The 21,654-nt window shown below is 51.0% G+C and overlaps 2 protein-coding genes across 4 annotated transcripts in view; one reads left to right on the top strand and one right to left on the bottom strand.

Moving 5' to 3' along the window:
• The window catches only part of LOC146338681 (relaxin receptor 1-like), a 59,161-nt gene extending 54,719 nt beyond the window's left edge, over nt 1–4,442 (top strand). Inside the window, exon 18 of the mRNA XM_084813286.1 lies at nt 2,527–4,442. Within this exon, the coding sequence (XP_084669412.1) occupies nt 2,527–2,699 (173 nt within the window). The 3' untranslated portion in view covers nt 2,700–4,442. The remainder of the gene's footprint in view (nt 1–2,526) is intronic.
• Nucleotides 4,313–21,654, bottom strand: part of STARD8 (StAR related lipid transfer domain containing 8) — a 127,404-nt gene continuing 110,062 nt past the window's right edge. For 2 of the 3 annotated variants that reach the window (XM_084814275.1, XM_084814276.1), the window contains exons 6-14: nt 20,241–20,414; nt 19,048–19,207; nt 13,594–13,792; nt 12,929–13,139; nt 11,511–11,625; nt 10,619–10,843; nt 9,333–9,550; nt 7,542–7,718; nt 4,316–6,656 (exon numbers count right to left, since the gene is read on the bottom strand). In XM_084814275.1, coding sequence (XP_084670401.1) covers nt 6,539–6,656; nt 7,542–7,718; nt 9,333–9,550; nt 10,619–10,843; nt 11,511–11,625; nt 12,929–13,139; nt 13,594–13,792; nt 19,048–19,207; nt 20,241–20,414 — 1,597 coding nt within the window. In that variant the 3' untranslated portion in view covers nt 4,316–6,538. Of the gene's footprint in view, nt 6,657–7,541; nt 7,719–9,332; nt 9,551–10,618; nt 10,844–11,510; nt 11,626–12,928; nt 13,140–13,593; nt 13,793–19,047; nt 19,208–20,240; nt 20,415–21,654 lie in introns of all 3 variants that reach the window. The other variant, XM_084814277.1, reaches the window with a different exon arrangement.

The following is a 21,654-nucleotide window of genomic DNA, read 5'->3' as shown; positions in this document are numbered from 1 at the left end:
ACTCCTTTTACTCCAACTTTTATACTGAAAGTGGTTCCCTGGCAGTTTTACCACAGTGTGCCATATCCCCCCTGCATTAAATCCTGGGCATGCCTCCGTGACCTGTCAGTGACATGGCCAAGGGGGTGGGATGCCCCATTCCTTCTTGTTTCCCCAATGGAAGTAGTTTTCCCCATTCTCATTGAGAAAATCCCCAGGAGCGACCCCTCACATTACTGCAGTCCCTCAATCACCTTAGGTAGCATGCTTTTACTCTTTAACATATCCCCCGCCCTTCTGTGCATGTTTATCAGAATTAAGAAATCTCGCTCCCCTGCAGTGAAAGGATTAAAGGCCAACTATAACAACTCACCCTAAAGTGCTCTTTCGTTTCTCTGATGCTTTCTTAAATTGCTATTGCGATGTTGTGCTTCTTTGATGTTCTGTAGTTTCTCTGTTGTTATGTAACGTCCCTTCTCCACTTCACCACTTTATCATAGTAATGATCTTTTGGGTTTACGGGAGCTTCTCATTCTCAGGGAGGAGGAAGGGGGGTTGGAAGCAATAGGCAAAAGTGCGCACATGGGGGAAAATGGGGTAGGAACAATAACTCTGCAGCAGATTGCTGGGATATGGCGAAATTGTGGTGTGGGGAGCTCTCAGGAGCCTTCAGATGCTGCACTGGAGGAGTGGAGATTTTGGTTTCTTCAGGGAAATCTGCACACAGGGGGAAATTAGTTGCTTTCCATTTATGATGTAGTAGCAGCGGGGAGCCTGGACAGGGGTGGGAAACAAGTCTCTCTCATTGGTTGAGCAGCCTCTGCCAGTTTGATGACCTTCAGTTCAGCTCCCCCAACCCCACTCAGAAGGCTGTTCCTTTCAAGCATGAAAAACCAGATTTTTAAGGTACCCTACACCTGGCTTATCTTGTTTCATGTGTCCCTGATGGACCAAAGCTGATTCCGTGAAAATCCAGGTAGTACTCCAATGCACTTCTCATTCCGTTGTCGTGAAGACTCCCACCCCTTCTTTCACTACGTGGGTGCTTATTAAAAAAGAGCAACCATGTAAGAATTATAAGGCTACACTATTGCGTTAATTTACCCTATGGATTTGGTCCCCAGCAGCATTGCTGGCATTTCCGTAGAGGAAGCTTATAAGATGGAGAGCAAGACAGGGCTGTCTTCTCCCACTGAGTTTTCGCCTCTAGGTTTGTGTGCGTCCGCACACCCGGCAGCTGTGCATATGCAAAGCCAGATAAAAAGCCAGGAGGGTTTTAAGCCCCCTCCAGCCTGCGTGGTCACAGGAACCTTGGAAGCTGCCTCATTCTGAGCCAGAACATTTGATTCATCAAGCTCAGTGTGGCCTACAGTGACTGGCAACAGCTCTCGGGCAAGGACCTTTCCCAGCACCTGATATCCGAGACACCTCTCAACTGGAAGTGCCTGCGAAGCCCAGTGAGCTAAAGCCCTCAGCAGAAGGTTGCCCCTCAAGGCAAGCAGAGGAGATCTTCCACAAGAGAGACCACCAGCAGCTTCATCCTGCCCCCGCAGACCACAGAGGCTCGGGGCCAGACTGGACAAGACGTGCGAGATCTAGGATCAGGTCTCGCAGTGTCTGTTGCTTCTTAAAAGCAGCCATGGGCAGTGCTGGTCAAAAGCGGGGCAGGATTAATCATTTTCCCTGTACCATTTCTTCCCCCTAAACTTCCCTCCCCCAAAGTGGTGGGGCAAATTGCAGCCGGGTGGGGGGGCAATTAAGACTGGGGAAATGGTTTGGGATACAAATAAAGATAATGTGAATTTAAAGCTCTTTGTGGGTTTGTTTTAAACAACAATATCAAATTGAAATTCAAACCTGCGTTCTTTTTAAAATATTTGGTGCCTTAGTGCACGCATAAGAGATGAATGTTATGAATGTACTGAACTTGGGGTAGATTTATATTAGGAGTGCAATTAACATTAGCCTTACAGAAAGGGTGGCCCATAAAATCTACACATCCAGTAAAAGAAAATGTATTACTCCTTTTTAAAAAATTGCAGAAGTTGTGGGAAATCATGAACATACAATTAAACAACAAAGACTTTGGATTCTGCATACATTTTATAAGGTCAGTGCAGTGGTGTTAAATCTGTTAGTAGCAACCAGAACAATGCATACCAGCATTGTCAAAGCAAATGGCTATTAAAATATGGGAAATTAGCAGCAGCTGGACTTCCAGCGTTACAAACATGGTGTCTGGTTGTCTTGTTATATGGGGGAAGAATGCTTAATTTAGAACAGAACAATGGCCTGGATCTATACGCTATGATAATCTGGAGATGTATTTGCATTATGTCCCCCCCCCCCTTTTATGGGATTTGCTATGAATATTTGATTTATAAATATTAGTATAGCAATATGTATCTCTGTGTAAAAAACCCTCCAATGATTAAAATGCTTTGCAAAGTCAGATTAAAATTGCCATTAACATTTGAGCACAAGGCGTCTGTGGAAGAATATTAGACACGTAAAATAAATGATTAATAGCCTCCTCTTCCCGAACAGGCAATGTGACATCTTGGGTGGTCATCTTCATCCTGCCCATCAACAGCACATTGAATCCCATCCTCTACACCATCACCACAACTTCTTTCCAAGAGAAGTTCAAGCAGTGTCTTCAGAACAGGTCATCTCTACAGGAGACTCCAGAAAAAAGCTTTGTCTTGCTGTCCATATAGAGCAGCAGCACCTGACGTATAGCCTTGGGGCGTTTAGGAGGTCCATGCATCAAGCCAAGGATGAGCCTCCCCCTTTCTCCACTGTGATGGTGGTGGCTATAAACTTTGGCTATAATCAAAAGGGCTATGTTCCTGCTCTTACATCCCCAGAGCTCTCCAGGATTCTTGATTTCATCAGGCAGCTTGAAGGAAACCGTAGACTCAAGAGTGCTACTGGTGATGTGCAGGAAGCTCAAGAAGAAACCGCTTCAGTATGCAGCAGATTCATGCAATCTTGCAATCTACCCATTGCCAGACAAAACTGGCTCTTTAGTTCTGCTGTTTCTGTCCAATTTCTAGAAGAGACCAAATTCTGCAGCGATTTCTCTGCCATCTAGGGTGGCAAGCACACACATGTGTTCTGAAGTGCTGACGCTGCCTCCCCTAACGCTTTGGTGTCAGAAACAGTGAACTCTGGAGTTGGAGTTCACGTATGCAGGGAAGAACAAAGGCTAGACTGCTTCAGACTGTGCTCCTGCACGTCTGAGGAGGGGCTCACTCTGAGGCCTTCTGCCAGATCTCTATTCCCTCCCTTTGGTGGCACTTCCTGCTGTTTGAGGAGAACTGCACAAGGCAATATGGCCCGTGACTTCTCAGCTCATATACCTCTGCAGGCCTCTGTATATGTTCAAGATATATGTGTGTATTGGTGTGTTGCGTTAAGTGAGTGACCTGGTCAGTACCACATACGGAGCGCAACAACCTCGCTTCCAGCAGCAAGACCAAGGCACTAGAAATGACTTGGCTAGAGGTGGAACAGCGTGAAAGAGCTAAGTGCTGTTGGAAAGAGAACTTGGCAAACTTATGTACAAATGCAAAGCATCATCTATCCAATTCTAAGTCCAGTCGATTTCTATAGGAGAGAGTCAAGCATGTGTTACTATGGAACTTCAGCGCCTTTTCACTTTAACTGAATGTCCAGGTGGTGTTTGTTTCAGGTCTCTGAACAACAGATATAGATCTTCCATGTCTATATTCATGTACATGGGCACTCTGGTTGAATCTTGGCTCCCATGCAGACACATGGTTGTTTTAGAAGCTGTGGGAAAATACTAGTCTACTTATAGCAAACCTGACTGATGTATCAAGTGCAAAGCAGGCCTTTAGCTGTGGCATGCACTTGTTATATGGGCATCAAGTCGTCCTTTAGGTTTGACCAGCAAAAGGGACTTCTACACCTGTAGAATTGCATGGCTGCCTATAGTTTTACTGCCCCACCTATTTCCCCAAGTAGATCCATGACATTTCCATCCCACTCTTTCTCCCGGTTGACACCTTACTGCCTATGTCCTGCTGTCTCATTAACAATGTCAGGCGAGATACAGAGTCTGCCTGGGTAAGGTCAAGGCTGGATGCTGGCAGCCAATGCAAAGATGCTGAAAATGTTGGCTTTCAAGTTCCTGACACAGACGCTCCTGCCTTACAAAGCCAAAAACTATGAAAGCCAAGCACACCCTACATTTGTCAAAGAAATGCTTATGTCTGGAGTGCCAGATGAAATAATGAACTCTGAACCCCTGGGCTTGCAAGGGGAGGGAGGGGGAGCCAAACACAGGCACAACTGTGGAGAAGTACACGAGGCCAACAACTATGTTAGTATTTTATTTATTATACAAATAGAGAAGGAGAAACTTCCCTTTCCTTGTGACACTCTGCAATATGGTACAAAACCCCTTAAATACAAAATACATCTCTCTCACACTCACTCACTCGCTCTGTTGAACATCTTCTGTCCAAAAGCTCTCACACTCAAGTTATATATTAAATTAATATTCCAACTGTACAATATTTATAGATAGGTATGAAAGGAAACATTTATATTGATTAGAAAATAATAGTCCCCCCAAGACATTAGTAATACAGAAAAGCCCCACAAACTGAATACAAGTTATTTCCATTTTTTAAAAAAAGATTTATCACCTGTAAAACTGATACAGTTAGATTTCTAACAGATTAGGTTTTCTTGCCTTCCAGTTGGAATGCTGTCTAGTCAGTTGGGACGCTGGGTAAGGAAAAAACTGGGTTACGTACAGGCCAGTGTTGGCCAAGGTCAAACTATACATTTAGAAGGATCAGAGTATAATTGTCATGATAGAGAATTCTGGAGATCTAGTGACAGATCTTTTCCTCCTCCCCTCCATAATGAGGAGGGGGATCCTTGCATTGGCATTCAAGAGGAGAACAGGTGTCACAAGAGGTGTCTTGTTACCCCAGACTGTGGGCACAGTCCCTTGCATCCACACCTCTTTACCAACAGTAGCATTACATATGTTGTGCTCCATCTATATCATGTTAAGGGAAGGGAGCCCACGCAAGGGCGGTGACTCCTTCAAAGCGGCAGAGGTCCATGAGCTTGGTGTTTGAGACCCATTACCTGACTCAACACAGGGTCACAGTTTAAAACCCAGAGATCCTTGGTTCAGTTGCACTTGGCAGAACCTTAGGTTCAGGTGTTCTACGTGAGAAAGGAGAGGCACAAGGGTTCTGAGTATTTCCTCCTTTGGCTCTATCTCGTTCCTTAACATGAATGTGAAATTCTCATCATTCTTGACAAACATCCCACTAGACTTCTGCAAACAAGGGCATCCATCTGTCTAAGGGAAGTGGACAAGGCTCAGGTCTGGAATCCTTTCAGTCCAATCACCTGCCTTATGCCACTCAATAGATGGCAGTCAGTAGCGATAAAACTGTAAAAGCAACAAGGAACATGTTTCTGGCTTCCATGACCAAACATACCCCCCCCACACACACACGTATGTGCATACACACATGCTTACTTCTGTGTTACAACACAGATATGCAAACCACACACGTACTGCAGTACCTCCTACACACACTTGACCACTGACTAACCTCCTTCTCTGTTCAACACAATGCCACCCGAAGTCACAAACACGGTGATGACCTTGCCGTCTTTGACTTCCCTCTATACACCCTCTCTGCCATTCCTGTGGTTGTTTTCAGATGCTGCATTGTACAGGTGAGCCCACCCACTACTCAAAGAGCGATGACGACACAAAGGGAACTGAGGCAGACCATTGATCCCAACAGTGTCTGCTGTGGCTGGTGGTGACTCTCCAATGGAGCCTTTGCCAGCCCTGGTTTCAGAGAACTCTTGTAAGCAGAGATGCTAGTCACTGAACACAGAAGCATGTGCTCCACCACTGAGTACGGCTGCTGCCGACCTCACCCAGCCTGTCCTTTTGGGTCTCACAGCCCCTTTTCCCTGAAATGGGTGCATGACTTCGGGACAGAACTATCATAAGAGCAATGCTGGATCAGACCTAAGGCCCATCTAGTCCAGCATTCTGTTCTCACAGTGGTCAACCTGATGCCTATGGGAAGCCAACAAGCAGGACAGGAGCACAAGATCACCTTCCTGCTCATGTTCCCCAGCAGCTGGTATTGGGAGGCACACCGCCTCCGATACTGGAGGTAATATATAGCCAGCATGACTAGTAGCCATTGGTAGCCATCACAGTTCAAAGAAAAACCCTCTGGAGCTTTAAACAAGGAGAATCCCAGATCACTTCCAAGCAGTAAGACATGTTGCTCAACCAGGAAATGGCACCATGAGGCTCTTCAAGCTAATTTTGGAGGCTCAGCTCATGGAGTTCTTCAAGTGGAAGAAGAACAATGGCAGATGCTCCTTTGCGGCAGGGGACGAGGCACAGCTGAAGAAGGAAACCTGTGCTCAGGTGCCTGGAAGGCTCCACTGTCAAGCAAAAGCCACGTTGCTCAGTTCCAGCTTCCTACTCCAATAGCACCACTGTTAGGACAAGATATGCCAGGCAGCATCTTCAGATCTTTGTCTCTGGACCACCTGCGTTGAGCACCGGGAAAGAATCTCTAATCCTGGCCAACTCCATAGCACAGAGATGGCCAAAAACTTTGCTGTACCAGTCTGGGGACCGCCCTCTACGAACACAGAAGAGCAGGAAGTTAGCCATGGCCACATCTCCAAGCTAGCACGTGCTCAAGTGGGCTGCAGTACCCCAGGAAGCACAGCCTTTTAGCTCTGGTGGCATCTTGGAAGCAGGGGGTGGGACTAAAGAGAGGTCTGCTGGGAGGGCTTCCGTCTTTGACCCTCCCATAATTAATAGAAGCAGAAAAGATGGAAAGTAAGCATGTGCATGTGGATTCATTTGCCCATTTCACTCAAACACTAGACCAGGCGTGGGGAACATGTGGCCTGCCAGATGTTGTTGAGCTCTAGCTCCCATCATCTCTGGCCAATGGCCATGCTGGCTGGGGCTGATGGGAGTTGGTAGTGTAAGACTATCAGGAGGGTGATGGATTCCCCATTCCTGCACTAGATCACGGCTTTGCTTGGTCCAAAATTTGGGTTGCCTTGGTGGACTATGAGTTGGTTCACACATGCCTGTACATAATTTGGTTTCCATACACTTCAGCAGCTGAATGTGTAAACAGCCTCTGCTAAAAAGTATTGGGCTTGAGGTGATGGGCCAAGTTCTGTCTCTAGTGTTATACCCATGGTGATGGCCCAGTTCACCACCATCAGGTGGTGAACACACATGCGTGAGCCAGCCCAGTGCCAGGGACTGGGATGCCCCCTGCCCCGTCGTGGTTAAGGACATACTTTGTATCACCAAGAAGGGAGAGGGGGTCACAGACGCTTGTAGACCCCAGAAAGATGGAGGCTGCTGTGAGCTGTCTTGGCTTGCTGTGGGGAAGGGGGCACATGGGGGGCAGGTTATGCGCAGAATGGCTGGCTGCCACAGTCAATGACAGGCCTCCCCCATTCCACCTACGTCAGAGCAGAAGGCTTGGTCAGACCCTTACCTGAGATCGGCACGGCAGATATGTGTCACCTTGGAGTGTCCCATGCCACACGGCTCCATCAGGTACTGGGAGGTCAGAACCACTGCCCTGACTCCGGCTTCCAGCGGCAACTTCTTATGCTCCAGGGATAAGGAAACAAGGAGGCAGCCCCCCCGGGGCAGGTCCGTGCGCCACTTCCTGCAAAAGGGCACAAAGAGACCATCACCGTGGCTCAGGTGAGCAACGCCCCTCAGCAAAGCCCTGCAGCATCCACCTGCCTTGTGCCGGAAGAAATGGCAACGGGAAAGAAGGTGCAGGAAGTGCCAGAACTATTCTCGGCACTACTTTAATGCTTCCAAATCAAGTGCAATTGTGTGATGTTTTGCCCTGTTTTCCAAATTTATTCTAGCCACTTTAACAGGCACTTTTAACCCCCTTTTCCCCCACCTCAAATTCTGGAGTTTTAAAACTGGGCTGGGAACCCTACGGCCCACCGGCTGGAACCAGCCTGTGGCTGAATTTGTTCCGGCATAATGGCTCAGCCCGCTCTGGGGTCTCCAGAAAGCCTTGTGCCAGGACCACCCACAGAGCCACAACCGGAACACGAGGACAGAGGGAGCGAACGCCGCCACTGTGCTCTCTCCCCCCGCCCCCCGTCAGGGCCAGACGAAACGTTCGGCTAATCACACGTAGTGGAGCTACACCTGATAGTTTTGTTTGCCCTTGTGTCAGTGCATATGGCCCCGATTTGGATAGGAACCATGGTGCTCTTGGAGGGGGGGTTAGATTCCTCCCCACCACGGGGGCTGTGTGGCTAAAAGAAGAAAAGCAGTATCCCTTGAAGCCAATGGAGCGGGCTCAGCTGGCACAGAAGGCTGGCTGGCACCGAGAGGGAAGACATGGAAAACTGGGCAGGGAGTATCCAGGAAAATGGCATGGCTGGCTGGAATGCCACATGGCAACGCTTTGCGGCAGATCCCCCTTGCTGCGGATCTCACTCCTCCCCTTTTGGACAAGATCTTATGGTGAGAACACGATGGAAATTATGCTCCCAGCACGGGCTGAAGCCACACTGAGAGCAACGGAACAGGCAGCAGGAAGCCCGGACAGGTCTCCACAGCTGGCCACGTGCCGGCACCCCTTGCTGAGGAGCAGCGGCAGCAGCCACCACGTGACAACTCGTTGAACTGGACGGAGAGAAGAGAATCCTGCTGCCACAGAAAAGCTGCACGCCCTTCGCTCAGACGAGTCCAGGAAGGATGTGCCACCCCACGCTCAGGGGAAGGCATGCACGTGACTGAGATAGGGATGTAGATATATATGGGGGGGGGGAGCATGCTACACAAGCAAACGTGCAGTAGAGCAGCGAAGGGCAAAGAAATCATCCAGGGCTTGAGTGTCCTGGTGTTTGGGGGTCACCACTGACACACAGGTGCGATCCAGTAGGGGCTCCTGACCATTGCATAGCATCACTAACACAAAATTGGGGCGGGGGGGAGTCCACCGCATCTGCCTGGGGACTTCTAATTGTCCCGGCAACAATACTGGGACTTGGCTGGAAGACATCTGCGAACCCCGAGGGGGCTTCCAACTCTTAAAAATGAGAATACCTGTACAAGACGTTAAGGAAGAGGGCGATGCGGCCACAGCGGCTGTAGGAGTGAAAAATGGCTTTATCGGGGCAGTCAGGACGGCAAGCAGAAGAGGAGGCGAGCAAGGCGGCCACCGCAGGAGCTGGGCAGAGAGGTGGCCAGAGGACAGAATGGGGAGGCGGGGGGGAGTCACACTGCACTCCTATTTCTTGGCCCTCACCGAAGCACAACGAAGTCCCGCCGCGGGTGGGGGCCCATGCTGTCCGTCACGTAGTGATACACCTCGGTGTCCTTGTCCAGGGCCTCAACCACTTTCCCCTGCAGCAGGTCTTCATCCCACAGGTGCCGCTCACGGAGCACCCGCTGAAGCACCGTGTGGGGAGGTGCCTCCACTTTGGTGGACACCTTCCACAACCGCAGAGGGTGCCCGTCCCCAACCTGGGCAAACAAAAAAGCAAGACATGACTCGGAGCACGGCTGGCTCTGGGACGCGGCTTTAATCTGCCAGCAAGGCAGCCTGCAAACAGAGGAGAGCTGGAGGGCAGCCTCCGCCGAGTTATTGCCAGGGATCCAGGGAGCGTTTCTCGGATCTCGCACTGCAGCTCTTTCCCCACAGGCCTCGCCCCGACGAGCGCACGTCGCCCTTTGGACGCTGCCAGCCCGAGGGACTGCTGCAAAGGCTTCTGCCGTCATGATGGCCTTAGGTTTCTGAGCAGGAAGATGCGGCCTCCATTTCCCGCGTGGCTCGTTGCCGCTGCCTCCAAGGTGAACCGAGGCAGGCCACATGCTGCTAAGCCAGCCAAGCAGTGCTCACCTGCTCCATTCACTAGCCCAGCTCTTCCTCCAGGGACGTTCCTCAGAAGAGTAGGGCCACGTGAGACATGACAACACCCATGCTCAGAAAGCTCTTCTACACAGGACTGCTACACGCGCATTGCACACACGCACGTGTTGGAGAGGGTGTGCCTGCTGGGAAGCAGAGGCAAGCAGCCTCCTCGGGAGAGGCAGCCTCCTCCAGGCTCCATCTGCACCGGGACGGGTGACAGTGGGGAACGTTGGGGGCAGGGATTCCAAACGGACTCAGAATTGCTGGTCCCAATCAGCTGGTCCCCTGTGAGACCCCAACCCAACAGGGTGACTGTCGCTATGCTGGCAGCTGCTTCTGCTCCAGGAAAGGGAGGGGGAGGAGGAGAGGGGAAGAGAGAGAGAGACCCCTCCTCCTCCCCTCCCTGGTGCAACAGCAGCTGGGTAAGCAAGTGGGACGGAGTTCTCCGGCCTGGGTCCAAATCTGAGCCGAAGAAGAACTCGGCAGAAGACTTGTACAGGAGGTGAGTATTATGGGTAGGCAAGGTTTGCATCCCGCACCGAGGAACTCCCGAAGTGTAGCACCCATGTATGCAGTGATCCCATCTGAGGGCGTCCACACTCCCTTAATCTCTTTCCCAGTGGAAGGTGTGCAAGCCACGAAGCAGCCCTGCCCTGCCGTGGTGCTGGGCATCCTCTTACCTTCTTGCACGCAAGCTCTGTGTTCTGGGGGCCGGGAGTGCTGAGCCAACCCCTGAAGCGCTCGGACGACTCCTTCAGCAGCCCCTGGATGCTGACTTCCAAGTCGAGCCATGAATCCGGACCTTCGCCCTGCAGGCTTCGGCTCATCAACTCGGATAAGGACAGTGGCTGCGCATCGGCTGACATGTAGGAGTTGCAGAGCTGCAGCATCATGTCATGGGGAATCTGGGGAAGCAAAGCTGCACCATTTAGCAGCTGGAGGCATTTGGACCAAACAACTGCCTATCACCATTGGCAAAAATGCCCCCTGAAGCATTTGCTTGGGTTCACAGCATGTGTCTGAACCTGCTCCAGAAAAGTCAGTGGAATCTTGGAAGGGGAACGGAAGGCAGGGAAGGGTGATCTAGTCAGGGCAAATGCAACAGCCCGGGGATATTTTGTGAGCTGGGTGAATTTGGCAGAGCCAATGGGGCCACGTAGAGCTTCCAGAAAATGCATCAAGTGTGTCCTCTCCCAGAGCTGGAGTATGACACAGGTTGGGGGGAACACAGTGGAAGCACAACAGAATGTGGCTTGCAAATTCAGCTTCCCCTCGGCTTTTGTCACTGTTTTTTTTAACGTAAGTTGCCAGCCCCCAAGGTTGTGTGGGTCTGCTTGAAAGCAGGTGGGCCATGGTGGCTGAAGTCTCTGGACCAGAAGCCTGATGCAGGAGTTACTTGCATGCCAGGACAATGCATCTTGCCCCGCCCTGAGGATGCATGGCTCCTCTCAGACCTCCAAGGGCTGAGGGATAATGTCTGTAGTAGGGGGCCCTTTCTAATGGCAGATGGCAATGACGAAGAAACAGAACAAGACCCTGAGCTTGGCGACAATCACTGCACTGCCGCCGTACCTGAAACAGCTTCTTGCAGTCCGTGATCATGTGGGACAGGCCTTGGGTGGCCGCCAGGTTTTCGTTCAGGTCCTTCTGGTCAGGTTTTCCCACAGTGCCCCTCTTGGGAATCATCCTGTCACATGGAGGAAGGGGGATGGGGAAGAGTCATGGCAGCCCGAGCTCCTGCTTACGGCAATTCAGCGCAATGTCAGGAATGCAGAAGGCTACCTGAGCAAGGCCCATTTATTTTCTCCCAGACTATCCCGAGGTGGGAAACTTGTGGCCCTCCAGATGTTGTTGGACTGCAATTCCCATCAGCCCTCAGCACTGGCTGTGCTGGCTGGGGCTGAAGGGGATTGCAGTCCTCCAACAACTTCTGGAGGGCCACCCCTGGACTATCCACAATACAGCAAAATGGTGACACCTCCATTAGCCACGTAAATAGAGGGAGAACCAGAGTCAAGTAGTTCATGATTTACAGAATCATGAACTAATTGGATACCTTTCCAACCACATGGTGCTCAAGACACGTTCCATCTTCCTTTTTTAAGAGCATCATGTAAATCTATTATAAACGCAGCAGATAACGCCCAGGGACAATCAGCACAAATTGCCCGAAGCCTTCTCAAACACAAACTTTAAGTACATTGCTAGAAATATAAAGCAGCCACTCGAAAGAGCTGGGGCTGGGGGGAGACGGTGGAGTTTCCTGCGAGCTGGATGAGCAATTCTAAGCGATGGGAGCAGCTCAGAAGCTCTTTGATGGAAGGGGTGATGGGACAGTGGGAGGAGGGGTGGCTCAGAGCAGATCGGCATCCACATGGGAGGTTTCCACCCCACCAGCACTCCTCAGGCGAACCTGGGCTGCCGGATACGGATATCCACATCCATGCCACTGGCAGCTTATTATGGCGGCCAGGGGAGGCTGGGAAATTTCCCACAGAGAACTGTGATGTGCAGCCTGGCTCTTAGTGACACCAAGCACCTTTTCCGACTTGTGCCCAGCAGTGAGGAGTGGATCTATTTTACTCCAGCTCCACTGGGCATTCAGGGGTGGACCAAGGATCCTTGTCAGACTTGGTGGCAGCAAGTATGGAGCCAGGGCATGGCTGTTACTCAGGATTAATTACTCCTGAGTGAAAAGGGCTCGCTCTTGGGAAGTGGTGTACGACAGCGGCCAAGGCAGCCTGGGGTAGATGTTGGTCTGCTCGTTTATCTACGGAGCTACCTTTGATTTATCTGTCTCCTACTTGTGGTCTCAATTAGTACAATCCAGCAGTGACCTGCTGCTTGCGATCCTGAATGCCCCCCTGCCACAGACAGAGCCCACAGAGCACACTAACTGCAGGTGCCTGTGGACAGGAGTGATGACAGCAGAGGGGATGGAGCTCTGACAAGGGGCTCTGCAGTCTCCAGCCCCGCCAAGTCCACCTTACCTTGGGGAAGTGCTCTCCTTCTTGGAGACGTTCAGGTGGAAAATAGACGGGGCCAGACACACTGCCAGATTCCCCGCTGTCATCTGGTTCTCCTCGGCAGAGGCAATGTCACTGAGAAAGTACAGCAACGTCTGCAGAACCTCCCGGTTCTCATCTGGCATCAGCACAACGGCGGCCTGCACAGCTTGGAGCCACTGCTCTTTGGGAACAACTGAAGAGTGCAGAGAAGAAGTCATCAGCGGGGCTGTGCAGGGACTGAGATGTCACAACAACAACGTGCCAAGAAGATGCTGGATTCTGCGACTTGAATATCATATGCAAACTGAACAGGTGTGCCCAGATCTGCAGACCTGGCACACTTTATTCTGCCTCTGCTCATCGAGGGAAGAGTCAAAGAAATGTTTCCAGCCCTGAAATCCTATTCAGCCACCGCCGCTCTGGCTTCTGAGACTGCGCTAGGCCTTGTCTGCATACATTTAACCCCGCTATTTACCTCTATTTACCGCTATTTATTTTTATTGGAAATGCAAAACGCAGTTACCCCATGATGGGAGCAAGCGTGCACAGGGCTTTTGGTAGGGTGCATCTAAAAAGCAAGCTGCGTGGGAGAATATCCTAACTTTGCCTCTCCATCCCTCCCCACCCCAGCTGTGCCCTCCACTCACACTGGTAAATCTGTAAAAAGGTATCGGTGAGCTTGCTGGTGAAGACGGGTTCTGGAAGGTCGCGGAAATATTGCTTCAGCAGGTCAGCCACATCGTAGGCGGACTGCCCCTCGTAATCCAAGTTGTCAGGTGAGGCTTCGTTCATGTGCCGCAACGCCTGGATCCGAGACTTCACCCCTGACTTGCGGAAAATGCCGACCTGCCCGAGAGACATGGGAGGAAGCGAGAGCAGGCGGTCCCTCAGAAGAAAAGCACAGCCCTTCACGAACCCGAGATCAAGGTGAGGGAAGGCCAGCTGACACACTGAGCGCAGGCTCAGTGCACATGGCCCTGGGAGGGCCCTATGTCTGTTCTATTGAAATGTACCCTTTATTAACACCTCCCCACCACACACACACACAAAACAGGGTCTTGCAATCGTGCCCCCTCTCCTACAACATGGCTCCTCTCCATCAAGGTTCATAATACATGGACCAGAACAATCAGAAAACGAAGCTGAAGAGGAAATCAGCATTATCTCTTTCTGTGCATCAACTCTCTTTGCAACTACTTCAGAGTTGACCCTGAAGCTACATTTTACTCCAGCATGTAACAGAGGGTGCCGCTTTTCTATAAGAGGTCCTGTTGGATATTCTATCCCTTGCTGTTTAATACCTTCTCCCAGTCCTTCACTGCAGGGGCTTCTTGGCTCCTCAAATAAAGAAATTAAATTGCAACTCCACCACCAGGGTTCGATCTTCTTTCCTCAGTATCTTCCAATAGGTCACTTCTGAACTTCGGGAGCAATCTTATGGCCGCTAGACAGCAGCTAGACGGCCACAGGATAGGCTGTTATCCGGCAACTGACCTCGGAGGTCTGGAGAAGCGACCTCCCCCCACTTCCGCGCTGCCTCGGAGGCAGTGTGGAACAGCCCCATCCTCCGCGCTCGCAAGAGGAGCGCAGAGGGGCCGGACAGGGACGTGGCTGGGGGTGTTCCAGGACGGGGAGAGCATAGCTGCCTGTATGACACATCCTATGTGTCATACAGGAGCATCCTTCCCCGCTCTGTGCTCCTGCGGCTACACAGCCGCAATCAGCTGTCTAGCAGAAAAAGCAGGGCAGGAGGAGCGTGAAGGGAACATCGATCCCCCCATGCTTCTCCTGCCCTGCTTTGGATAGGCGGTCGCCCCCGAGATCGGAGGCGGCTGCCTATCTAGATAGGATTGCGCCCTTCCTGGCATTGTCCCTGGCACTGCAGACAAAGGAGCACACCCTCACGCCAGAACAGGTGACGCGGCCCTGAGATGGGGGCATCTGAAGCCGGATGCCCTCCCCGGCTCAGAAGCCAGATCTCCTGACTTTGTCAATTGCTTTGGGCCATTTCATGTGTTATGCAGAAACAAACCCCGGCTTTGCCCCTGAGGGTACCTGGGAAAGGAAGACGCAGCTGCTCCAGGCTCTCTTGACAGTACACTCAAGCAATATACATTCTTTCAAATACCTAACCTTTCCCGGGTTACACTTCAAATGTCTTCGCTTAAAAATGATTATGTCTGAAGAAGGCTCTTTGCCTAGAAAATATCAATGAAGCTGAAACTGACCATGGGGAAGCAATCAAGGCGAGTGGTCGCTAGAGTTGGGTCAAAGAAAAACACTTTCCATTTCAGCTCAGCTCTTGCAACATTTCTGCAAGACCTCGGTTTGTTTGCAAGTGAATTCTGGAAGGTGTCCTAAACCTGAGCTGATATTTCAGATCTAAGGTCTTGCCACATTGGACAGTGCTACCAAAAGGACAAGTATGACCAACCTGCTCACCTGTAAGATTAACTGACTCCTGTCCAAGTACATCTGAGACAGAGTTTGCTTCTCCAATGCACCTTCCTTCGCGTATACCTTTCCCCTTCCCTAACCTTCTATTCTGCCATTTCAGGAATCTGAATCTATATTAGGGGTGTGCACTGACTGCAAGATTTGGTTCAGACCCCAATTTGGAGATTCAGAGAACAGCCAAATTTGCCTCAGACCAATTCAGAGGCTGCTTGAGTGTCCCCCAAGTGTGCAAAGCCAGAGCTGGAGTGCTCAACCTCTCTCTCTCTCTTTCACACACACATATACACACACACGGCAGCATGGCTTTCCTCCTGTCTCCATTATACAAAGAGAAAATACAAAATCATAGAGTTGCAGGGGACCTCAAAGGTCATTTAGCCCAGCCTCCTGCTGATGCAGGAAATCCACTGGGGCTGGAACAAGGTTAGCATGAATGCAGTGCTTGTGATGCAGCCTCAGTATTACTCTGGGTAATCATCTGGAAAAGTTACGGGGTTTCAAGACTAACAGCCTCAATACTTCACAATTCTTAGGCTGAGAATGATGCAGTGTCAAGACCTGAATTGGGGAGAGCTGGATTTGAATCATCAGTCCACCGTGAAGCTCACTGGATGACCTCTGACAGTCACTGACCCGGTTTGCACGACCACAGGGTGGCTAATAAATCATGGTAGCTTGTTAACCACCCTGCAGATGCCAGTTGTGCGCTAGCCGGATTTACATAACTACTCTTGCCGATGCAGGGTAAGCACAAATTGTGATGTCCAAACCTGGCAAGTGTGGTTGGTTGGGGTGGCTAATAGACCTCCCAGAACTCATGGCCTGTTTCAGGGTTGCTGGGTGGTTTGTTAACCACTCCAACCAAACACCCTCACAGGGAGCTGTACAAGCTGCACCGATGAGGGTAATTCTGTACATCTGGCCGGTGCGTGACTGACGCGCACAGCGGAGTCAACAAGCGGCTCTGGCTTATTAGCCAGCTTGCAATGGAGTGAGCTGGCCAACCCTCTCCCACCCTAGCATGCTTCCTAGGGCTGCGGTTGTGAGAATATGGCAAGGCAACCCCCACGCACACGACACCAAGCTCAGCACAGGGAAGGCAGAATACAAACGGGGCAGAACTCAGTGTATCTGATTCTGCCAGGCAGGTGAGAGGGATTTGCCCAGCTCCTCTGAGAATGTCCCCATCAACGGATAAACGAGGTCCGAGGCAGCAGGCTTGTTTACAAGGACACAAAGGCCTGCCCTCGCCACAGGTGTGGGGAGGGGGGCTCCATGCTTTAGCATAAATGGGACATACAGGTTGGTGGGGCTAAATCCCCCTCCCCCACTCACCTCCCTGTGCTTTCCTCCTCAGCCAAAGCTGGCATGGTTCAAGGTGAGGCTATTGACATCCAAGGTCCTAAACACCTTGGGACCAGGCTACCTGAGGAAGCGCCTTCTCCCATATCCACCTGCCCACTGACTGAAATATACAGACTGGGGCCTTGCTGGTTATCCCACCAGCTGCACAGACCATCTGATGACAACCGGGGGGGGGGGGGGGCTTTTCTGTGGTGGCACCCCACCTCTGGAGTCCTCTCCCCACGGCTGTGCGACAGGCACCATCCTTGACAGTGTTTAGGTGGCTGTTGGAAACTTATCTATATACCCACGTTTTTGCTGATTTTAATACCTAGCTTAGTATATTTTCTTGTTGTTTTGATCCTTGTATTATATTTTAATTCTTTTAATGCATTTTGTAGGCTGCACTGTGATTTGATAATAAAGGGTGATACACACACACACACACACACACACACACAGTCAGGGCCAGAAATATTGGAACAAGGATAACTGTTGTGGCAGTTGGCCTCTGTACACCACCACATTGAAGTTGAAAGGAAACACACCCAGATGGGAGTGAAGTCGGGACTTTCAGCTGTAATTCAAGGGGTTTGACAAAAGTGGGGCACTAAACATTCAGGAAGTACAGCCAGTAGCATACACCCCGCCCCCCCCTATCGTTGGTGGCTCATAAGTAATGGAACAAACCAACATCATCTCAAACTTAAGGATCACCTTTAATACCTGGATGAAAATCCTTTGCAGTCAATGACTGCCTGAAGTCTGGAACCCAAGGACATGACCCAATGCTGAGTTTCCTCCCTCGAGATGCTTTGCCAGGCCTTTACTGCAGCTGCCTTCAGCTGCTGCTTGTTTGTGGGTCTTTCTGCCTTCAGTCTTGTCTTCAGGAAGTGAGAAGCATGCACTATTGGTGGAGATCAGGTGACTGACTTGACCACTGAAGAATATCCCACATCTTTGCCTTGAGAAACTCTTGGGTAGCTTTTGCTGTATGTTTTGGGTCATGATCCATCTGCAATATGAAGCCACGTCCTCTCAGTTTGGCAGCATTCGGCTGAATCTGAGCAGAAAGTATAGCCCTATATGCTTCAGAATTCATCCTGCTGCTTTTATCAGCAGTCAGGTCATCAATAAACACCAGTGACCTGGCTCCATTGGCAGCCATACATGCCCAGGCCATAACACTGCCTCCACCATGTTTGACAGATGATGTGGTATGCTTTGGATCATGAGTTGTTCCTTTCCTTCTCCATACTTTTCTCTCCCCATCATTCGGGTACAAGTTAATCTTGGTCTCATCAGTCCAAAGAATCTTATTCCAGAACTGGGCAGGCTTTTTTAGGTCTTTGCTGGCAAAGGCTAATCTGGCCTGTCTGTTCTTGAGCATTACCAGTGGTTTGAACCTTGTTGTGAAGCCTCTGTATTTACCTTCATAAAGCTGTCTCTTGAGTGCAGATGTTAACAATGACATGCCTACCTCCTCAAGAGCATTCTTGACCTGGCCAGATGTTGTGAAAGGGTTCCTCTTCACCATGAGCAGAATTCTGCGGTCATCCACTTGAGTTGTCTTCTGTGGTCTTCCAGGCCTTTTGCTGTTGCTGAGCTTGCCAGTTAATTCCTTCTTTTTCAGGATGTTCCAAACTGTTGTATTGGCCACTCCCACTGTTTCTGCAATCTCTCTGATGGGTTTATGTTGTTCCCTCAGTCTAATGATGGCCTCCTTCACTCGCATGGACACCTCTTTGGACCTCATGTTGAGGGTTCCAGTGAACAGCTACCAAATGCAAATGTAACACTCAGAACCACCTCCAGGCCTTTTATCTGCCTGATTGGTCATGGGGTGCCCAGGAAACAGGCCACACCTGGCCATGCAGCGGCTTGTCAGCCTTTCGTTCCATTACTTATGAGCCACCAACGATGGGTGTGTGTGTGTATGCCACTGGCTGTCCTTCCTGAATGGTTAGTGCCCCACTTTTGTCAACCCCCTTGAATTACAGCTGGAAGTCCTGACTTTGCTCCCACCTTGGTGTATTTCCTTTCAACTTCAATGTGGTGGTGTACAGAGGCCAACTGCCAAAACAGTTATCCTTGTTCCAATATTTCTGGCCCTGACTGTGTGTGTGTGTGTGTGCGTGTGTGTGTGTGTGCGTGTGTCTGTATATGGCCTGAGACACAACAGTGGCTGTTGCCAGGGTGAGGTGAGGCTGAGGGGAAGCCAAGAGAGGTGGTGCAGGCCTGAGTCCCCAAGACCCAAGGAAGCATTCTCAGCCAGGCCACGGGAGCGGACCGTCTCTCACCTGGTCAAGGCACTGGCTACGGATGTAGCGCATGGCCTGCTGGATGCTCTGGGGCAGCGGCTGCCCTGTCCTTTGAACGTTGATAATTGGCGGGACCCCAAAGACCATCTTGTCCCTGTAGTCGGGGGTCTTGCCCCTCTTCATGAACTTTGGAACTGTCCTGCCAGAGAAAAGGATGGTGTTCAAAGGGGGGTTTAACCTTACCGGTAAACGACTTCCCGTTGTAACTGTGACAGCAGCGAAATCTGGGACAGTAGTTCCTCCACATAGAAGAGAGCAGAGCTGGCCACCTGACAGGAGGGCTTCCTGCCTTGCCTGGGCCATGCTGGACTTCCCCCACCCGTCCCTCCCCCAGCCAATGTCTGAAAAACTGGTTTTTATTAACTGATGGTATCTGCACTGGCTGCCCAGCCTGCACTCCGTTCTTCTGGATGTGCACTCATCCTCATGCGTCCCACCAATACTTAAGATTATACACGGACCTCCCTCCCCCCCCCCCCACATTGCATTAAGCATTTACGCTCCTTTGGAACAAGCACTGCAGAGACAAGGGGAGTGGAGACCTCAGTGGCGCGCTAACTCACTGGGCCCAACGACCGCTGTTGTTATGCTCTGACTGGACCAAACCCTGAAGAAGAGTTGGGGGACCTGAAATGCACTGGGCCAAACACAGGACTCTCAGGGCACCCATGAGGTCTCCTTTCCCTTCGTCTTTGTGCCAGTGTCTCCTTGCAGTTTCTGTCTTTCCCTCCAGTGGACATGTCAAACCCCGGTGTTCCACCTCATGCCTTTCAGCGGATTGTGCTGTCACCTATGCCCGCCTCTGGGACTGGGCAGTGCGGTGACCCTTGGTAAAGTTTACTAGTCTTTATCAAAACCTGGAATCCTGCAGATATTTCTCCTGAACTTAAACCACAAATATTTGGTGGCAATGGTACACAAAACGGTACACAGAAGTTTGCCACATGAGAAAACAAGCAAGATAAAAGGCCTACCAACTGCTGGGACTTTTCCATGTCACCAGAGGTCCACTTGACCAGGGTCTGCTTCCCCCTAACCCACCCACAACCTGCAGTGCGTGCCCCTAAAACTCATAATCGGCTACTGATTGAGTGGTTGATGGACTGAGGCCCCTGTCCCTGCCCAGTGATGCATCACCTCTTCTTCTCCGCCTCCCTCCCTGGTTGACTCACCATGCCCAGGTCTGCTTGTGGGGGATGGAGTGCTTCTCCATGATGGCAGTGAGGCGAAGGAGGGAGCACTTTTGGAGAAGATTGAGCTGTGCTGCAGACTGGCGGTTGATCTCTAAGGAGGCAGAGTTCAAGCTGGGCCGGTGGGAGTTCTGGAAGCTGTGCCAGCGAAGCTTCCTGGGGTGGGGGGGGGGAAGGGGGAGATTGATTTCTCTGTGTTCCAGTCTGCTTGTCCACCCAAACTGGGCCCTCACATCAGCTTGCAAATGTAATTACAAAACATTTTAAAGTGCATTTAAAAAGAAAGAATGAAAACAGCAGCCATAAAAACAAGTCATTAAGATGCAGCACAGAGACAAAGCACTAAAGCCCCCCCAACTCCCTCAACAGGCTGGGAGATTATGGGAGTTGTAGTCCAACCCATCAGGAGGGTACCAGGTCGCAGAACACTGCAGTAAAGGATAAAAGAATAAAATACATATAGGAGGAAGCATTCCTGGAGGAAAAGCCAGGACACACCAAGACGGCATCCGAGGGCCTCTCCCCTCCCTCTGTGCTCAGTGCAACGTCCCCATCGCGCACCTCCTCCTCGAAGAAGCCCAAGGCCACTGGTAAAATGGACAGCACCATAAATGAAGACTCCTAGGACAGAAAGTAGTTATTGCCCAAGAAGATCAACCGAATATGAATGACCCTGAGCTCCCAAAAAGCAGAAAGAAAATTCAAGACCAAATCCATTGTTTCTTCTTAGCAGGAGAAAAAAGTGTCTGGCTGCTCGGGAGGGCGGCTGCAGCAACGTGGACACGGTGGCTGGGTGTACAGATGCAGGGCAGGGGGGGCCCTGCGGTTTCAATTTGAGCTCACTAGAGGGCACCAAGCAGCCAGCCTGGATTTTGGCATTCCCCTTCCATTCCCCTCCGCGGACCAACGGTGGCCCTTTCCACGGCCGCCGGGCTTTTCCATAAGTCAACTGTGACCATCTTCGCATCCACCCACAGCACTGGACCACTATGGCACTGGGTTTAGGGAACCGATCAGTGAGTGGACACAGAAACTGGGGCAGTCGGGCTCTCTTGTTCTGCAGAGTGGCTGGGCTGGTGCTGGGCATCTCCCAGCCCGATGCCTCAACCTGCCAGGTAATAAGGGCTTTTTCACAATGCCTCCTGCTTCCTGCCACATTGGAGTCGGGGAAAGGGTGGGCTGGGGAAGAAAGCATAACGTTGGAAGGGATCTTAAAGATCATCTAGTCCAGGGGTGTTGACGCTCAGGCCTGCCAGCCAGATCTGGCCCCCCTGCACTCCCTCTGGGGTGCCCCTGCCCCCCCCCCCGGCAGTCACTGGGTGGTTTCCTGGCTTTTGTGCAGTTTTATTCCCATTCTAAAAGGATGAAATGCCTCTTCTCCCCAGGCTTTGTGACT

This window comes from Heloderma suspectum, chromosome 9, assembly GCF_057233095.1.
Source record: "Heloderma suspectum isolate Gila_16-S chromosome 9, 16-S_ref, whole genome shotgun sequence".
NCBI classification, from domain to species: domain Eukaryota; kingdom Metazoa; phylum Chordata; class Lepidosauria; order Squamata; family Helodermatidae; genus Heloderma; species Heloderma suspectum.
Note: the sequence above shows the minus strand (reverse complement) of the source record. Positions and strands in the feature narration are given on the sequence as shown.